Genomic DNA, 15,663 nt, shown 5'->3' with positions numbered 1-15,663 from the left:
GCCGGCTTTCCTTACATGAAGGGGCAAAGAACCAATAGAAGCAATAGAAGCACTGCTAGGGAGCTCTCCGAGAGCCTGTTGAGGCAAGCCTGGGAGTAAAGACCCCCATATCCGCTTAGTCATTAGTTGTTTGTGTGCAGTGGGACAAGAATTCGAATATTCGGGCTTCATACCCGCTCTCTCCCCTAAGAATCCGTTATGTCCCCGACGCATGAAGTCCACTTCCCGAGTCGATTACCTCTCTCATAAGTCATTTTTTCAAAATATAATTGTTGTTGCTTTCAGACTCATCCTGCCAAATTCACGCAATTTCAGCGAGTGACAAGAAGCGGAAGAGAAAAGAGGCGAGCAGTGGAGGAGGACTTTGAGGACACCAAAGAAACAAAAGCGTAGTACACTATTGGAACCGGACCTGTTCTTCCCAATACTGTTATATTGCCCCGTTATATATGTACCGACTAAGCCCTTGTATCATACTCTGGATTGACCCATGATGGCTGCGGTGCCTTCGCTCTCATATGTGCGCCGTATATATGCAAAACTCCAAATACTAGACCGCCTCCAACAAGAACAATCAACGCCTGCATGGTAAACGTCCAGGTCCAGCCAACCGATGCTTCCCAAGAAGCGATGAAAAACTGTTGAGCAGGTTAATTTTAGCAATGCCGTCCAGCTCTCGAAAGCCTAAGACGAAGACAACATACCGGATTGATAAAGGCACTCAAGTTCAGAAACACGGCATAGAAAGTGATCACACTGGTCGATTGAAATGGGTAGCAATCGACAATATAGCTGCTGATGACTGTGTTGCCAACCTGGACACCTGCAGCAACTGAAATGTTCGTTAGTCAACACTAGTACTTGTCTCTTCGAGAATTCCATACTCACAGAGGAAGAATGCAACTTGGCCAACCATCCAATGATAGTTTTTATCGAGACTGACACCCCAAAGAATTGATCCGACTGAAATTTTGTCAGAATGTGGACACATTCCTGGAGGAACTTGTGACTGCACTCACCTGCAGTGACCAATATAGCAGGATAAGCCAACCATAATCGCATTTCTGCGACGCGAACGCCCCCATTTCTCTTTGCCAGTCTTTCCACAATGTAATCACTCAGCCGCCCCGAGCAGCATATTTCCGAGACGATTGTCCCCAGAAATAGACCTAAGAAAAACAAGCCTTGTATGAGAGGAGAGTAGTTCTCATAGGCTGCGGGTACCATGGTGATAATAGAGAGAATCCACCAGTACCAAACAAATGAATACCCGAGAACTCCAATCACGACCACAGGGAATTGAAATGTGAGCACGAATCGAGTTATCGAGTCCCAGGGTTTTGGATGACGCATCCCAGGGACTGGCATGAAGTTTACAAATGGAAGGTTCTTCGTCCTCGGTAGATCATCAGAGGCAAGCTCTACTGTTGAACTCGGTTGAGGTGTGGGGCTTTGATCTGCCACTTGCTTCTCAATGTTCGGAACACAAGGCGGTTTCCCTTCCACAACATGCGATCGAAGAAGCATATTTTGCCGAGGGTATAATGTCTCGGGCATGAATATTACCTGCAAAACCAAGAGGACTGCGAACAAAATGGCATTGAACCAGTTGATCCATGCCGCACTGACGAGATTCATAAAGCCACCAACTGAGAAGTTACATTAATTAGAATCTGAAATCAAATGTTGACTGTTGCTGAAACCCACAGGTAGGGCCGAGTAGAAGTCCAGAATCAATGGCCAACACCCACAAACCGAGCTTTTGTCCGCGTTCATATTCGAAAAATAGATCGTTCACTAGTGATTTCATCAATCGGGTGCAAAGGACAATGAAAAAAGCCTGGATACATACCAATAGCCATGCCGACGGTTGAGGCAGGGCTCACGCCAAGTCCTTGAAAAAATCGAGCTGCCATATAGCCTGCGTATGTGTCCGCCACTGCCGCGCCGACTGTAGAAACTAAGGCAATAATCGTGCCAATTAAGAAAATAATCCGGCGACCATAAATATCACTCAGCGAAGTCCATATCAAAGGACCAACAGATAAACCCAATGCCGGGATGGCAACAGTCCAATTGACTTGGGAATAGCTGATGGAATATTGACTTTGGATCTCTGGGAAGGATGGAACCGTGGTCGTGGTCAGGTACGTGAACAGAAAATAGCTAGAATTCAAGAATACAGGTAAGCACTCCATTTACAAGCCTGAGAATGATTGTAAAATCTTACTTGAGCATGACAATCGATAAGATCCCATGTTTTTGGAGGCTCGACCAGTTCAAAGGGTCCAGCGGATCAGATGTAGGTTGCGGATGAAGTCTGATCCCATTCCTGTCGACGGCCTCTTCGCCAGCAAGCTGAATACCATTTTCAATAGATGTCGGTAACAAATCAATTGTGCCATTGGTGCTATGGCCTGGGCAACCTTTGTAGATCTGCTTTTCGTTCATGATTGACCAACACGCGACCTCACGATAAGGTCAGGGCTGGACTTTAGAAATAGGAAAAAGGCGACACAGAACTCAACTCCAATATTTTAATTATCTAATCTATTCAACCACAATTATATTGCTTATCTTAAATCTCCGTTTGAAGGCTTGTAGAAGCGGAAAATCTCAAGCCGGGGTCGGAGGGTAGAGAATAGGTACCTGGGCTCCCCTATCAGTGACGTCTGCTAGCTGCATGTTTTGCGCTAAACATTAAACGGGATTGAACGAATCACGACGCACACACTAATCATCAAGCCATGTGAAAATTGCACTTCTCAGTAACTTCTACCCCAAGTTGGGCGAAATCAAGATTCAAACTCCCATCAAGGGTTCCACTCCCGTTAATTTCCGTTTTGGGTAAGCTCAGTCTCTCCCCCCGTTGCCCTTCGCACTCTATCTTCTTTTCTCTTAGATATGAATGGACAAAGTGAGAGCTTGCGGCCGATGAATGCAGCCAGTAGAGAGCTTGGGTGGTCCTTATCGGTCGAAGGAAGCAAAGTGGCCCGAGTAAACATTCACGAATTGCTAAACATTACGCATTGTGCTCAAGATAGTGGTATCACCCAGAGACCAGGTATAGCGCTCAGACAAGTTTCTGTAAATGGTTGCTTTGTATTTTACTAAGACCTTTGCTATTTAGATGCATTCCAGGTCGCCATTGTGCAATGTCTCGATCAATTGGTGCAAGTGCCTCAAGTTTACGAAACTTCTGCGCAGTCCATAATGATAGAACTAGGACAACATGTATTCGATACTGCGTATTCCTTTAAATGCACTAATTTTGGCCCTGAATCCGAATCCGAATAACAGAATAATACATATCAGGGCCCAAGAGTGATTTCAATAGAGTCAAGGAGAGTATCCGCCACATAAACCGCTTATTCATACATCTATGCAATAAACCAGTCAAGAAGCTCGGCAGGTCGTCTTCTTTTCTAGAGTATATCGGGCAGCTTTGAATCATTCAGGCAATTCCAGCGCCTCCTCTATCCGACCCGAAGGAGCGACCAGGCGAATCTAAGGAGCTGTCACTTGAAAATGAAAAAGCAAGTCCGAGAATCCCAAGCAAGAAATAGCTCATACATTGAACCTGAGTACTACAACACATTAATTCATGTTGACTAGCAATCTCAGACGCATATGCTGTGTAATTCGCGCGTACATTGGAGTATCATCTTGATCGGTAGACTACCGCTCAACAGGACAGACTGAAATTGAGCGGGAACATGCTCACCGTTTCACGCGAACCGATAGTTACACAACGCCGGCATGTATAAGTCGACTTCGGCTCAAAGCATGGATCTCTCCACCTTCCAAGTTTGAAGAAAGTCTCGAGAATGAAGCCCACAACGCCCCACTCTCGGATAATGTCCCTCGTTGTTTTTGAAGGCTTGGATCTTTCAAAATCACCATTCGGAGCGCCTAGACTGCTCTTTGTAACTTATTTTCTTATCTTTCGGACATCTTGCGGACGGGGATAGGCAAAAGTTGGCTCGTTCTCCGAGGTCGGGATCAATCACAGGAGCTTGTTGACGTGTCCAAAGCGACTAGTGAACTTGTATGCAGGCAGCTCTCCACCGCGGCAGCCGATCCGTCGTCATAAAAGTGGTATTTTCACCGTGTAGATCGAGTCCTCGTCAGCCTGTACCGCTACTCCATGAAGCATTCCTGAAAGTTTCAGATCTTAGCTCAGCCCGGTACGGGTTTTGATGTTTGGTTTTCAATGCCTTTGCTGCTCGCAAAGCAATCCACTTCTTCACGTCGAGGGTCCCACTATGTACACTTCATACATCTTTACATAAAGCTCATTCCCCTCTAGCGAGTCCTCGGAACCGATTCTTGATTCTTTGCTTTGAATCTGCCGCGAACATGCATGTCAGTAGCAACGTGAGCAACAGCGACGTCACTGTTTCGAATGCCTCTGTCTCTTTCTCTGAATCGAACACCTCGACACCAAATGAGTACACTAGGCTCCTTCCAAAATTAACCCCAAAGCCCATTGAGGATGAGTGTACCTGGGATGATGAGGTTGACAAGGATGCTTCGAAGCTTCCGCGAGGCAAGCGAATTCTGACAGAATTCTTGGAGCTGTTCAAGGGCTCAGTCCCTGTCATCATGGCATACATGTTGCAGATGAGTTTGCAGACTATTCCAGTCATCATTGTCGGTCACTTATCCCCAATGTACCTCGCCGTCAGCGCTTTCTCATTGATGTTCGCCCTGGTCACTGGATGGATGATTGCATTGGGAGGAACTACGGCGATGGACACATTGGCCTCGTCGACCTTTACCGGAAGTGAAAATAAACACGACCTAGGCATCCTTCTTCAACGTGCTTTCTTAGTTCTTGGAGCCTTTTATACCCCAGTCGCTGTCATCTGGGCTTGTTCCAACCCTATCTTTCAGGCTCTTGGCCAAGATCCAGAGCTCTCGTACTTGAGCTCTCAGTTTTAACGGCCTTGATCCCTGGCGGGCTCGGTTATATCTACTTTGAAACAATGAAGAAGTACTTACAGGCGCAAGGTAAGAGACTGTCACATGCGACTATGTCTGAACAGTTGCTATCACTCAACCGACAGGAATTATGCGAGCCGGAACGTACGTGCTGCTCATTACTTCGCCTCTCAATGCTGGACTGTGTTATCTGTTTTGTTACACACTAGACATAGGGCTACTTGGTGCTCCCTTAGCAGCCAACATCTCATACTGGACCTCTTTCATCATGTTGGTCCTATATGCCAAATTCGTCGCCGGCTCCGAATGCTGGGGTGGCTGGACTCGAGCGGCGCTCACAAATCTATGGACCTTCGCTCGCCTGGCAATCCTTGGAATCTTGCACGTCGGAACTGAATGGTGGGCCTTCGAGATCGTGGCTCTAGTGGCAGGTCGCCTGGGCACGACTTCCTTGGCATCTCAGAGCGTGATCATGACCGCAGATCAAATCATGAACACCATCCCATTCGGTCTAGGTGTTGCTACTTCTTCCCGCGTTGGTAACTTGCTTGGCGCACGGAAATCCAAGGGCGCTTCACTCGCTGCTCACTCGTCTGCGATTCTTGCCGTGGGTTTCGGTGCTGTTGTGTTGGCTATTCTCATAGGCACAAGAAACAATTTCGCGAAGATCTTCAACAATGACCCGGAGGTTATTGAGCTTACCGCAGAGATTATGCCGTTCGTTGCACTTTTTCAAATTGCAGATGGTATGAATGGTAGCTGTGGTGGAAGTCTTCGAGGGATGGGCCGACAGCACGTAGGAGCCGCTATCAATTTGGTGAGCTATTATTGCTTTGCTCTGCCACTAGGTGTTTATCTTGCTTTCCATGGCTGGGGACTCAAAGGTCTCTGGGTCGGCCAATGTGTTGCACTTTACTGTGCAGGTGTTTTGGAGTGGGTTCTCGTCGCTTGCACACGGTGGGAAACTGAAGTTCGCAAAGCGTTCAAGCGTATGGACGGCCATGGTACCTTGGAATCCGGTGCTGGACCTGAGATAGCAGGCAATGAGTGAGAAGATATCCAAATAGATTAAACAAGTGCATTGGAGTCAAAAAAAATAATCCGAACCGCGCAGAGTTCTAATGGCCATAATCTAAGACCAAAGAAGATTTGACCGGCCACATGATTTTCAGCTAACCTTCATCATTTACCCGTCAGACAAAAAAAATTCAAAGACACTTTTGCTCTGCTGTTTCAACGGAGAGATCATGTTTCACAAGAGCGAACATGAACGCTGTCATGATTTCAGATGTATTTCCGGATCCATTCATGTTAAAAAACAATGTCTCCCCCTACAATACTGCAAATCCTTGTTGCATGCTGTCGTCATATTCTACTTTATTGACTATTGAGTTCGAATGTAAAAATGGAAGATCGAGGTATAAGAAGACTTCAGACTTGTGAATTCTATCGGTTAGAGAGCTGCATACGCCAGACCAGTTCTATTAACAAAGAGCAAACAAAATGGTATGTATCAGTTAAACTGTATCTAGAGAAGTTGGAGCAAGGTTGGTGTATATATGAGCCGAAAATGCTAGAAAACGACAGTGGGAATATTAACGTTGCCGCAAAAAGGGAACCAATAACAATGCCGCAAAAATGGAACCAAGCGATTATTTTATGCCTGTTCTGTAACAGACGCCTGAGTCTGGGACACGCTTGGGATGTCCTCGCCCTTGAGGTAATTCTCGAATTCGCCAATCTGCTTGCCGCCTTGGATCCAGCGCTCACGGATCAAGTTGCGTCGATTCTCGGCTAACTTGTTCAGCGCGGGCCAGTAAATAGAATGGTCATAGCGGAACTCAACATCACCACCCACAGACTTCATGAGCTGCGCGGCCGGGACATGTTGGCTCAGATCCTCATTGAACTTCAATTTTTCACGAGTCTGGGGATCAATGAAGGGCGTGATCAACTTGAAAAAGCCCGAGATGATCCAAGGTACTATGAGCGAGAAGATGTTAGAGAGTCGTGTCAACCGCAACCGCTATCGATTCACTTACCATTAAGCACAAGGGCACGTCCCAATCGCTCCGGGTAATGGTTTTGCAAAATGTTCAAGGTCTCCTTTGCTTGTCCAATGGACGCATTCTGGCCAGATTTCGTGGAACTGAAGTCGACAATGAGCGCCAGCGTCTCTTGGTCAGGGCCCATGAGATCAATGACTCGCTCAAGCATGAAGACGAGATGTTGAATTTGGCGTTCGCTCTTCTCGGTGTTCTGGTTTGAGGGGATCAGATAAAGGCATGGACGGCCGTGGATGTCAAACCCCAAGATGACCTGCTTTCCGGTCTCGTTTTCAATCGAGATGTGGTCGGGTGTCAACTTCTCCATTCCGTATTCCCGACGCCACGTCAGGGTGCCCTGAAGGCGCTGTTCGGCCTGGGCAACATTCCACTTGGATGCGCGGAGATAGCGGAGAAGACACTCGCGAGTTAACCACATGCGTTCATCATCGGTGATCGGGTCTGTCGGGGCATTACGCGCGGACGTGTTGGGGACGGTCGTCCAGGACGAAACGGTTTTCAGGACAGCCTCGTACTTGGATTGTTGGTCCGCGGTGAGCTCTGCGGGCTTCGTGGGCTTGGCGCTCTCGAGCGGCCTAGGGAATGGCTTCTGGATCAGGCCTTCGGCGGCGGAGGTTGGGTAGTCCTGGTCATTTTGCATCTGGGTAGAGGCCGGGACAGCCTCGGGCTTCACAGCCTCGCCATTGACGGGTAAAGGCGCCGCAGCAACCACTGGGGCAGAGCCATTGACGGTCATGATGTAAGGGAATGCCTAATGCACGGAGTACAAAAGGAGAAATAAGTCAATCGACGATCGACCAAGACCCGCCTTCCAAACTCGGGAATTCGATATTACTTATCTGGGCGCTGAGTCAGCTTCACGTCCCACGCGTCTGCGGCGCGTCTTTTGCGGAGTTTCACTGTTTGTAACTCGACAAGTGACAATCGACTGTTCACTCCACCACCACCATGGACGCCACGGCGGAGCTCAATGAGCTATTTGTCGCATCTTTCCCGGAAGGTCTTCCCCAAGATGTCCTCGCCGAATTACAATCTATCCTTCGAATCCATTCAATCACCGCAGAGGAGCTCTTTTACAAATGGGAGTCCTATAGTATCAAGATGGGCGATGAGGTGAAATTGAGCATGGATACGGTACGCGGTTTCAAGCAAGATGTGCAAGAAGCCCTTGAGCGCGAGACTCGGGGCAAGCCTGGACGACAAAATGAGAAGAGGAACGCCGTCACCGCGACCCCGCGTGCTGCAGCCGGCGCAGATATGTTCGGAATGTAAGAATGGAAAATTTAGGACGAACATGGATATCTAGACTAATTGTGTTTGTTTCGCAGGTTGGATGACTTGACCCCCAATGCCGCAAATGGCCGGTCCCTGCACAGTGTTACTGGCTCCGTCAAACGCAAGAACAATTTCTCATCGCCTGTCGCACCCAAGCTGGGCCGAATTGAGCAGAATGGATCACCTATGGCAAAGGGTCAAGCTCTCATGGCAAATGGAGGCGGCACTCCTAGCGGCACACAGTATGTGACACATTCGCCTGTCTATGGTAGCAACGCGGCAACACATCATGGACGCTGACTTGGATGATAGATCGGTTTCATTTTCTGAGCGACAGAATCCCGGTCAAACACTCGAATCACTCAACTCTCAATTGTCGCTGCCAGAGACCCCGATGGCACCCTTTTCCGAAGCGCGCATCAAGCCCACGGCCAATACGGATCTGAAAAAGTTCGGCTATAAGCCCATGGGAATGCGACTGTCGGAGGCTTCAGAGATATTGGACGATCGAATTGATGAATTTGCCGCGATCTTCCAGAAGCACTACGACTCGGACGAACTCACTTTTGGCAGCGCGGCTACCCAAAGCACCAGCGAAATTATTGCTATTGGACGAATTGCCTCAGATTCACTAGAGGGAAAGCTCAACCCAGCTTCCCTTGTTCTCGAGACGTCGCGCCGGACAGGTGCTGGAAGACGAGTACCCCTAAAGGTTGACTCTGTTCCGGGCTTGAACTTTTTCCCCGGCCAAATCGTCGCTCTCCGAGGCATCAATCCCTCTGGTGATTACTTTACCGTAAAAGAGATCCTGCCCATACCTCTCTTGCCTCCTGCTGCGTCCACGGCGGTGGCTCTCGATAACATTAATGAACGTCTCAACAATGGAGATGCCAACCCCCCCCTCAATGTCATGGTGGCAGCAGGTCCCTTCACAGCGGATGATAATTTGGAATTCGAGCCTCTGCAAGAACTGTGTCAGAAAGCCGCAGATAACTATGCCGACGGACTTGTTCTGTTGGGACCATTCCTGGATATTGAGCACCCCCTGCTTGCATCTGGGGATTTTGACTTACCGGACATAAAGGGTCTCGATCCGGACACTGCGACACTTACTACAGTCTTCCGCCACTGTATATCTGCTCCTCTCGCCCGTCTTGCAGCAGCAGTTCCCAGTATCACCATTGTATTGTTACCGTCAGTGCGGGATGCTTTAAGTCGGCACGTTTCATGGCCTCAAGAGCAGCTTCCCAAGAAGGAACTTGGCCTCCCAAAACAAGTCCGGATGGTCTCCAATCCCGTGACATTGTCCTTCAATGAGGCTGTTTTCGGCATGTGCTCCCATGATGTACTTTCCGAACTCCGCCGTGAGGAGGTTCTTCACGGCAGGCTCGCCGAGGGCAACTTGCTAAGCCGACTGCCAAAGTATCTCCTTGAGCAGCGTCACTTCTTTCCACTTTTCCCTCCCACAGCACGTGCAAATCTTCCCAAGCCCGGGTCCGAGGGTGGCCTAGCGACGGGAGCCATGCTGGATTTGCCCTATATGAAGCTGGGCGAGTGGTGGAACGTGCGACCCGACGTGCTGATTCTACCTAGCATGCTTCCACCTTTTGTCAAGGTAAGCCGATACGCCCTGTTCTTCTTCTTCTTCTTCTTCTTCTTCTGCGTGATAGTCTTGTTGTTAGCATTACTGATTACATGTCTCATCTCAGGTCGTCGATAGTGTCCTCGTCATCAACCCCGGCACTTTATCCAAGCGCCGTGCCGCAGGCACCTACGCCCAGATGGCCATCCACCAGCGAAGCATCACAGACGAGGAGCGCGAGCAGAAGCAACTTGACCACAAGCTCTACGAGCGAGCCCGCGTAGACATCAACAGGATCTAAGGAACAACGCCTTGTACAATCAATTCGCATTTACTTGCTTGGTGTTAGAGGCGCATATAAGGTGCAAATAGCGGAACTTGACCCGACAGGATTTGATAATTCTCAAGAAAGGACACCAACGAAATGAATCAATGAAGCAAAAAAGCACATAATCGCGCAAAAACATCTAAAAGAACCTAGTGGATATCATTCCCATGCTCAACGCCAAACAACTCCAGTAAGATAGACCCATACTCAATCACCCAATGCCACCCTTAAACTCAGAACAATCGATCTCACCGCAAACAAACAACCCTCCTCCCACCCATCTTCCTCCCAGCACTCTTAACCCTAACAGCCGGCGCCGCCGCTGAAGCCGCTCCCCGGCACTCCCTCGAAGCGTCGCCCCAGGGCCCGATCCAGCCCCAACACTAGGCCCCACAGCCATAGCACTCCCACCATGTCCCTGTCCACTCACCAGCGCCTCGAGACCGAGATCCCTCCAAACAGCATCCCTGCGCCGGTCCATCGCGCGCGTGATCCCAAATGCAGCATGCTGATCCGGCACGACGTCGTCCTCGTCTTCCGGGTTCGGCGGCTGGTACTGTGGAGCGACGTAGATGTCTTCAATGGGGAGGAAAGATGGGATTGACGCGGGTGAGGACGCGCCGTAGGTTATGGCGTTGGAGCCTTGGGTTGGTTGATTGAGAGCTTGGGAGTTGCTGGCGGCGGTTGATGTGTGCGGGCGAGTGAACTCTTCGAAGAGGTCTGCTAGGCGTGGTTGGTGCATGTGTAGATGCGTTGCGGAGGAGTCTTTGCTCTTCGAGGGGTGTTAGCGGGGGTGTCTGGAAATGAGAGGAGTTGTTCAATTGGAGAATTTTACCATTTTGGATATAGAGGATTGGGAGCCCTTTGGAGCTGGAGGTAAGAGAGGTCTGCTAATTTGGAAAATTGTATGTGCCGGGTTAAAATGGATTGGAGTCGCGGTGAAGCTGATCTTGAAGCTCATGCATAGTATCTACTGATTGGATGTGATAACGTGGTCGGTAAGCGAGTGGCGCATGTAAGCGAGCGGCGCACCCGCCCACTTTTTTCTATATCTTGACACTTTTATCGACCACAACGCCTTTATATTGATTAATCTCTAGCTTTACATGTATTCCTCTTATGTCCGATCTGTCCGCAATTAGTACATTGGGGTGGACGCCGCGTCTTCGGTGCTGGTGTGTCCTGCGGTAGTAGGCTTGGTGGAGCTAGAATTGCCTGAGAGGGCTCCTCATGAGCTTCCTCGAGCTCTAATGCTTCTCGTACGGATAGACCGTCATCGTGGGCTATCCATCTAGTCTTACGAGCACGCTTTCGCCTTTGCGTAGCGTTTGCGGCACGTAGCTGCTTATTTTCGTGCTCGAGAAGTATACCGTTCTGCATTGCGATCTGACAGCCTTTAATAAGCTGGTTTAACGCGGTTTGCGAAGGCGATGGCGGACTTTTTGAGCGTCGCTTTAAGAAAGCTTTGATTGAGGATGCTTGCTTTAAAAGCTCATCGATATTCGCGGGCGTATGTGGGTAAAAAGCGCTTGATTGACTACCGCGGCTTATGGGAGGTGTCGGCGTCCGAAGTTGAATATTAAGCTTTGATAGCACTTGTTGAGGATCAATCGGCACTAATCCTGCTGCTCGGAAGCTATTTTGTATTGTAGTTGGTTTATAAGCGTCGACGCGAGCTTGTGGGTATGTAAAAAGGAAGTTAAGTTTGTCGATATGGTTGATCCCGAGCCGCATCTTTTGGTCGATTAGACCGCCGTATGAACGCTTTAAAATAGCAAAACATCCGATATCAAGAGGCTGAAGTAAATGCGAGGAATGCGGTGGCATACAGATTGGGATAATTTCATGATCCGCGCAGATTTGATCGAACTCTGGTGTTAGATGACTCCCGTGTCCGTCGAGGACTAGAAGTCGATATCTTCCACGCGTACGATAATTTGTTGACGGAATAAATTGTTTTTGAAGCCAGCGAAGGCCTATCTCGTCGGTTGTCCATCCATTTGCACTAACTTCGAAGCGCCAGTCGGGTGGAAGGTCTTCAAACCATGCTTGATTATATTTTTGGCCTTTAAAAATAAGCGTCGGCGGAAGCACCCACCCCGAAGCGTTAATTGACTCAATTACAGTTACCCACTCGCGGTTTCCTGGCTGTAAAACTGATCTCCGACCGTAGTATTCTGATCGGGTAATCACCTTTTGGGCCGTACAGAGGCCCATTGCGAAGCCAGTCTCGTCAAAGTTATAGATATCGTCCGGTAAGATACCATATTGCTGAATTGTGGCTTGTACGAGGTCAAACCACGCTCGAATGATCTTTGGATCCTCTTGTTCTGCCCGTTGGTAATTATAGCGTCGAGAAAAGCGAGCTTTAAGCTCTGGACGGCGCTGGGTGAAGTTATATACCCATTTTTCGCCGACGGTCTGGATGGGGGTAGAACCGCGCTTCGCAAGTAGAATATTCGCCATTTCTCGTACGTGAGCTTGCGTAGGGGCTGCACCGCGTGAATCTAGCGATAATATCCGTTGCTGGAGTATATCCTCTTCGATTTGGGTCAATTTATGACCATTTGCGCGACGTTCAGCGCGGTTTGTAGTACCGCGTAGTCGACGGCGGAGCGTGGTTCCAGGCACATTAAATCGACGTGCCGTCTCGCGTATAGACGTGATTTCCTTATTTTGAATGGCTTGTATAGCAATTGATAAACGGCCCTCTTGCTGGACAGAATCCTGGCTTGATCCGACACGAATTGGAGGCATAGTGCTTGATGGAAGATAAATGGACGCGCGGAGATGCGAAAAAGTGGGCGGGTGCGCCGCTCGCTTACATGCGCCACTCGCTTACCGACCACGTTATTCTATTGTTATTATGTAAGCGAATTGCTTCCACGACTGTGCCTCACATTGGACCACGATTTACCTTCAGATCTGTAAAGCTAGAGGAATGATAGAGCATCAGAGAGTCTCATATAATGTACAGCTATGTTATTGGGGATCTCTACGTCCGTGTGATCTTCATTATTTCATTGGATTTTACTAGGCTAGCTAGCTGTAACCGTCGCATTTTGTATCAATGCCAAGTGCACCCAAAAACTTGAATACTAGTCTGTGTGGAGGGGAAGTGCGCTACCTCAAATTGTAAAGGAAGCAATCTTGAAGATGCCACTAAGCTTCTCAGCATGCGCATGGATTAAATCGAGAAGGACAGGTTGCAGAACTCCTCTTTATCACATACCGGGCTACCATCCCACGGTCACCTATCAATTACATCTTGGAAAATGAATCAAATGTAGATCTGAGCAAAATCTAGGAAAGATGGACCCATAAAACCAACAAAAACCTTGATATCAAGAAGTCAAGGAATCCCCAACTTTTGCAGTATGCCAAAAAGAAAAAAAAAAATAGAACCGATAAATTCGTATCTCACATGTTCGTACTCATCCGATGTACGATAGGAACCGCACTCGGTGGCAAGCTACCCATTTCTGTGATAACCATGTCGACATATTCAGCAGGGGTGACATCGTACATGATGTTCAACAACTGCAAGTTGGAAGTATCTTTCCATTCAGTGAGAGGCGAGGCGGCTGGGGCGCGGGAGGAGGCAGAAGGAGCGGGTGTAGGTTCTTTAGATGCGGCGGCTTTGCCACCTTTTTTGGGATCGACAGGCGCAGGAGTGTGTGCACCGGGGTCTGCCAGGCCGGTGACTTGCTGGGGGAGTTGGTTCGTGACCAACTCATCAGCGTCGGCGATTTCGTTGACGACGATACTATCGAGAGCAACGCGGTCGGTGAATTTGACTGTTTCGCAGCATACAATGACTGGGACTTCAACGCCGCCTGCGCGCTCTTTGGCGGACATGGCTACCAGGGCGGTTCCGACGCGCGAGTACAATCGGCCGTTACTGGTCATGGCGTGTGCACCAAGGAAGACCTTTGTCGCGTCCTTGATGACGTGGCTGACGCCATGCATGAGTGAATACTGCACGTCAAGTCCAGCATTGGCGAGCGCACGAGCGAGATTCTTACCCTCGAAGAGCGGGCGCGAGTCAATGATCGATACGCGGAAGCGTTTTCCTTCATTGTGTGCCAGCAGGAGGGTCTGCTTGACGATGGAGCTGCCGGCGAAAGTCACAATCACGTCGCCATCTTGAATCTTTTGCGCGGCACTGGCGGCAATGACCTGGTCGGCAACAGTAATTTTCTCCCGGATGTATCCATCAATGAACTCGCAGAGCGTCGCTTTGGCGGATGCTTCGGGAGTGGAGGGGTCGATAGAGGAGATGGTCAGCTTCAACTGACGAATGGCATTACCCTGGCTGATGGAGAGTGGGCGACACGTGGACAGATAGGTGATTTGGTGGGAGAGGACGGTGGTCAAGTGACGCGACAAAGAGTTGTTCGGGGGCGTATCGTAGGATTCAATGACCTGGGAGATTCTCATTTAGCATGCGCCAAGGAGCAAAATCTTGAGGAAGCACAAAACTCACCCGCTTGAAAGCAAGCAGAGTCGCAACGCAACGCGCGCTGCTACCGCAGACAACGTAATCCCTCAACTGCAAGCCCAACGCCAGGACGGCTGGATGAACTTCCTTGGCAGCGCCAGCAACAGTAGTTCTCCGTTGCTGTCCATACAAGTGCCCGAAAACAGCGACCTTTTTGTCGTCCTTCTTCTTCTTTTGTTCCACAACTGGTGTATGAGAAACAATTCCGGGTCCTGAACCACGACGCGGCGGAGGAGCCTTCTGTCCCTTCTGAGATGCGCCTCCAGCGGCGTCCTTCTTCGGTGTCGCCGGAGGACGACCTTGACCACCTCCAGGAGCCGAACTGCCAGCAGCAACAGCTCCACCCTCTCTTTCAAGTTTTTCTCTAGCGCGGCGAGCAGCTTTCTCCTCTTTGGCCTTCTTCTTCAATTCCGCCGGAGTGAGAGCCTTCTCACCACTGGCAGAAACAGCGTCACCAGAGGCAGAGGCAGCAACAGGCGCAGCAGGCTTGCCCTTTGATTTCTTGTCTTGCTGTGCGGGGTCCGTTGCGGACTTGGAGTCGCGGATCGGGAGGGTTTGCGAAGGGGTCGCGGTAGGCTGGGATGGAGTCGGGGCAGACGCGGGAGCCGAAGACGCTGGCGCCGAGTCAACTGGGTCGGTCATCTTGTATGACTCAAACTCGGGTTGCGAGGGGCTTGTTGCTGGACCTTTGAACTTGGTGGGGAGGCAGAGTTGACTCACGGAAAAAGTGATGCCATAAGCGGCCCACCAGGTCCCGCAGCCCTAATCGGCGCCAGTGCAGTGTCATCGCAAAGTGAAGGAATCTTGGGCTGTAGAATAAGCCAAATGTACCATTATGGGCGGCTTTGAAACAGTTCGCCTCTGGAACATATCTTTGCTCGTTTCTACTAGATGAACATATGTTTCCTCAAGGAGATAGATACTAGAAGGAAACCGACGACAGTCGGTTTGGAAACATGAACTCGTA

General features: G+C 49.5%; 6 protein-coding genes across 6 annotated transcripts; 2 read left to right on the top strand and 4 right to left on the bottom strand.

Moving 5' to 3' along the window:
- Positions 1–458: 458 nt before the first annotated feature.
- Positions 459–2,451, bottom strand: N7477_003758 (uncharacterized protein; the record flags this gene model as incomplete). The annotated part of the gene is made up of 7 exons (XM_056965421.1): positions 459–638; positions 705–832; positions 889–963; positions 1,020–1,649; positions 1,708–1,797; positions 1,853–2,166; positions 2,231–2,451. The coding sequence occupies 7 exons, from the start codon at positions 2,449–2,451 to the stop codon at positions 459–461; spliced, it is 1,638 nt and encodes a 545-aa protein (XP_056825374.1).
- Positions 2,452–4,359: 1,908 nt separating this feature from the next.
- Positions 4,360–5,995, top strand: N7477_003757 (MATE family efflux transporter; the record flags this gene model as incomplete). The annotated part of the gene is made up of 2 exons (XM_056965420.1): positions 4,360–4,786; positions 5,049–5,995. 2 exons carry the CDS (start codon positions 4,360–4,362, stop codon positions 5,993–5,995), a joined length of 1,374 nt encoding a protein of 457 aa, XP_056825373.1.
- Positions 5,996–6,601: 606 nt separating this feature from the next.
- Positions 6,602–7,746, bottom strand: N7477_003756 (CRAL/TRIO domain protein; the record flags this gene model as incomplete). The annotated part of the gene is made up of 2 exons (XM_056965419.1): positions 6,602–6,927; positions 6,987–7,746. 2 exons carry the CDS (start codon positions 7,744–7,746, stop codon positions 6,602–6,604), a joined length of 1,086 nt encoding a protein of 361 aa, XP_056825372.1.
- Positions 7,747–7,958: 212 nt separating this feature from the next.
- N7477_003755 (DNA-directed DNA polymerase alpha subunit POL12) lies at positions 7,959–10,168 on the top strand (the record flags this gene model as incomplete). Its single annotated transcript, XM_056965418.1, has 4 exons — positions 7,959–8,278; positions 8,339–8,527; positions 8,598–9,900; positions 9,995–10,168. The coding sequence occupies 4 exons, from the start codon at positions 7,959–7,961 to the stop codon at positions 10,166–10,168; spliced, it is 1,986 nt and encodes a 661-aa protein (XP_056825371.1).
- A 238-nt stretch (positions 10,169–10,406) lies between these two features.
- N7477_003754 (uncharacterized protein) lies at positions 10,407–10,937 on the bottom strand (the record flags this gene model as incomplete). The annotated part of the gene is made up of 1 exon (XM_056965417.1): positions 10,407–10,937. The coding sequence occupies one exon, from the start codon at positions 10,935–10,937 to the stop codon at positions 10,407–10,409; it is 531 nt and encodes a 176-aa protein (XP_056825370.1).
- A 2,678-nt stretch (positions 10,938–13,615) lies between these two features.
- Positions 13,616–15,338, bottom strand: N7477_003753 (translation initiation factor eIF2B subunit delta; the record flags this gene model as incomplete). The annotated part of the gene is made up of 2 exons (XM_056965416.1): positions 13,616–14,620; positions 14,682–15,338. The coding sequence occupies 2 exons, from the start codon at positions 15,336–15,338 to the stop codon at positions 13,616–13,618; spliced, it is 1,662 nt and encodes a 553-aa protein (XP_056825369.1).
- Between the last annotated feature and the right edge of the window lie 325 nt (positions 15,339–15,663).

This window comes from Penicillium maclennaniae (genome assembly GCF_028827695.1).
Source record: "Penicillium maclennaniae strain IBT 15551 chromosome Unknown utg000003l:1.0-5670915.0:1.0-5674809.0, whole genome shotgun sequence".
In the NCBI taxonomy this organism is placed as follows: domain Eukaryota; kingdom Fungi; phylum Ascomycota; class Eurotiomycetes; order Eurotiales; family Aspergillaceae; genus Penicillium; species Penicillium maclennaniae.
The sequence above is the reverse complement of the archived record's forward strand: the minus strand, read 5'-3'. Positions and strand labels throughout refer to the sequence as shown.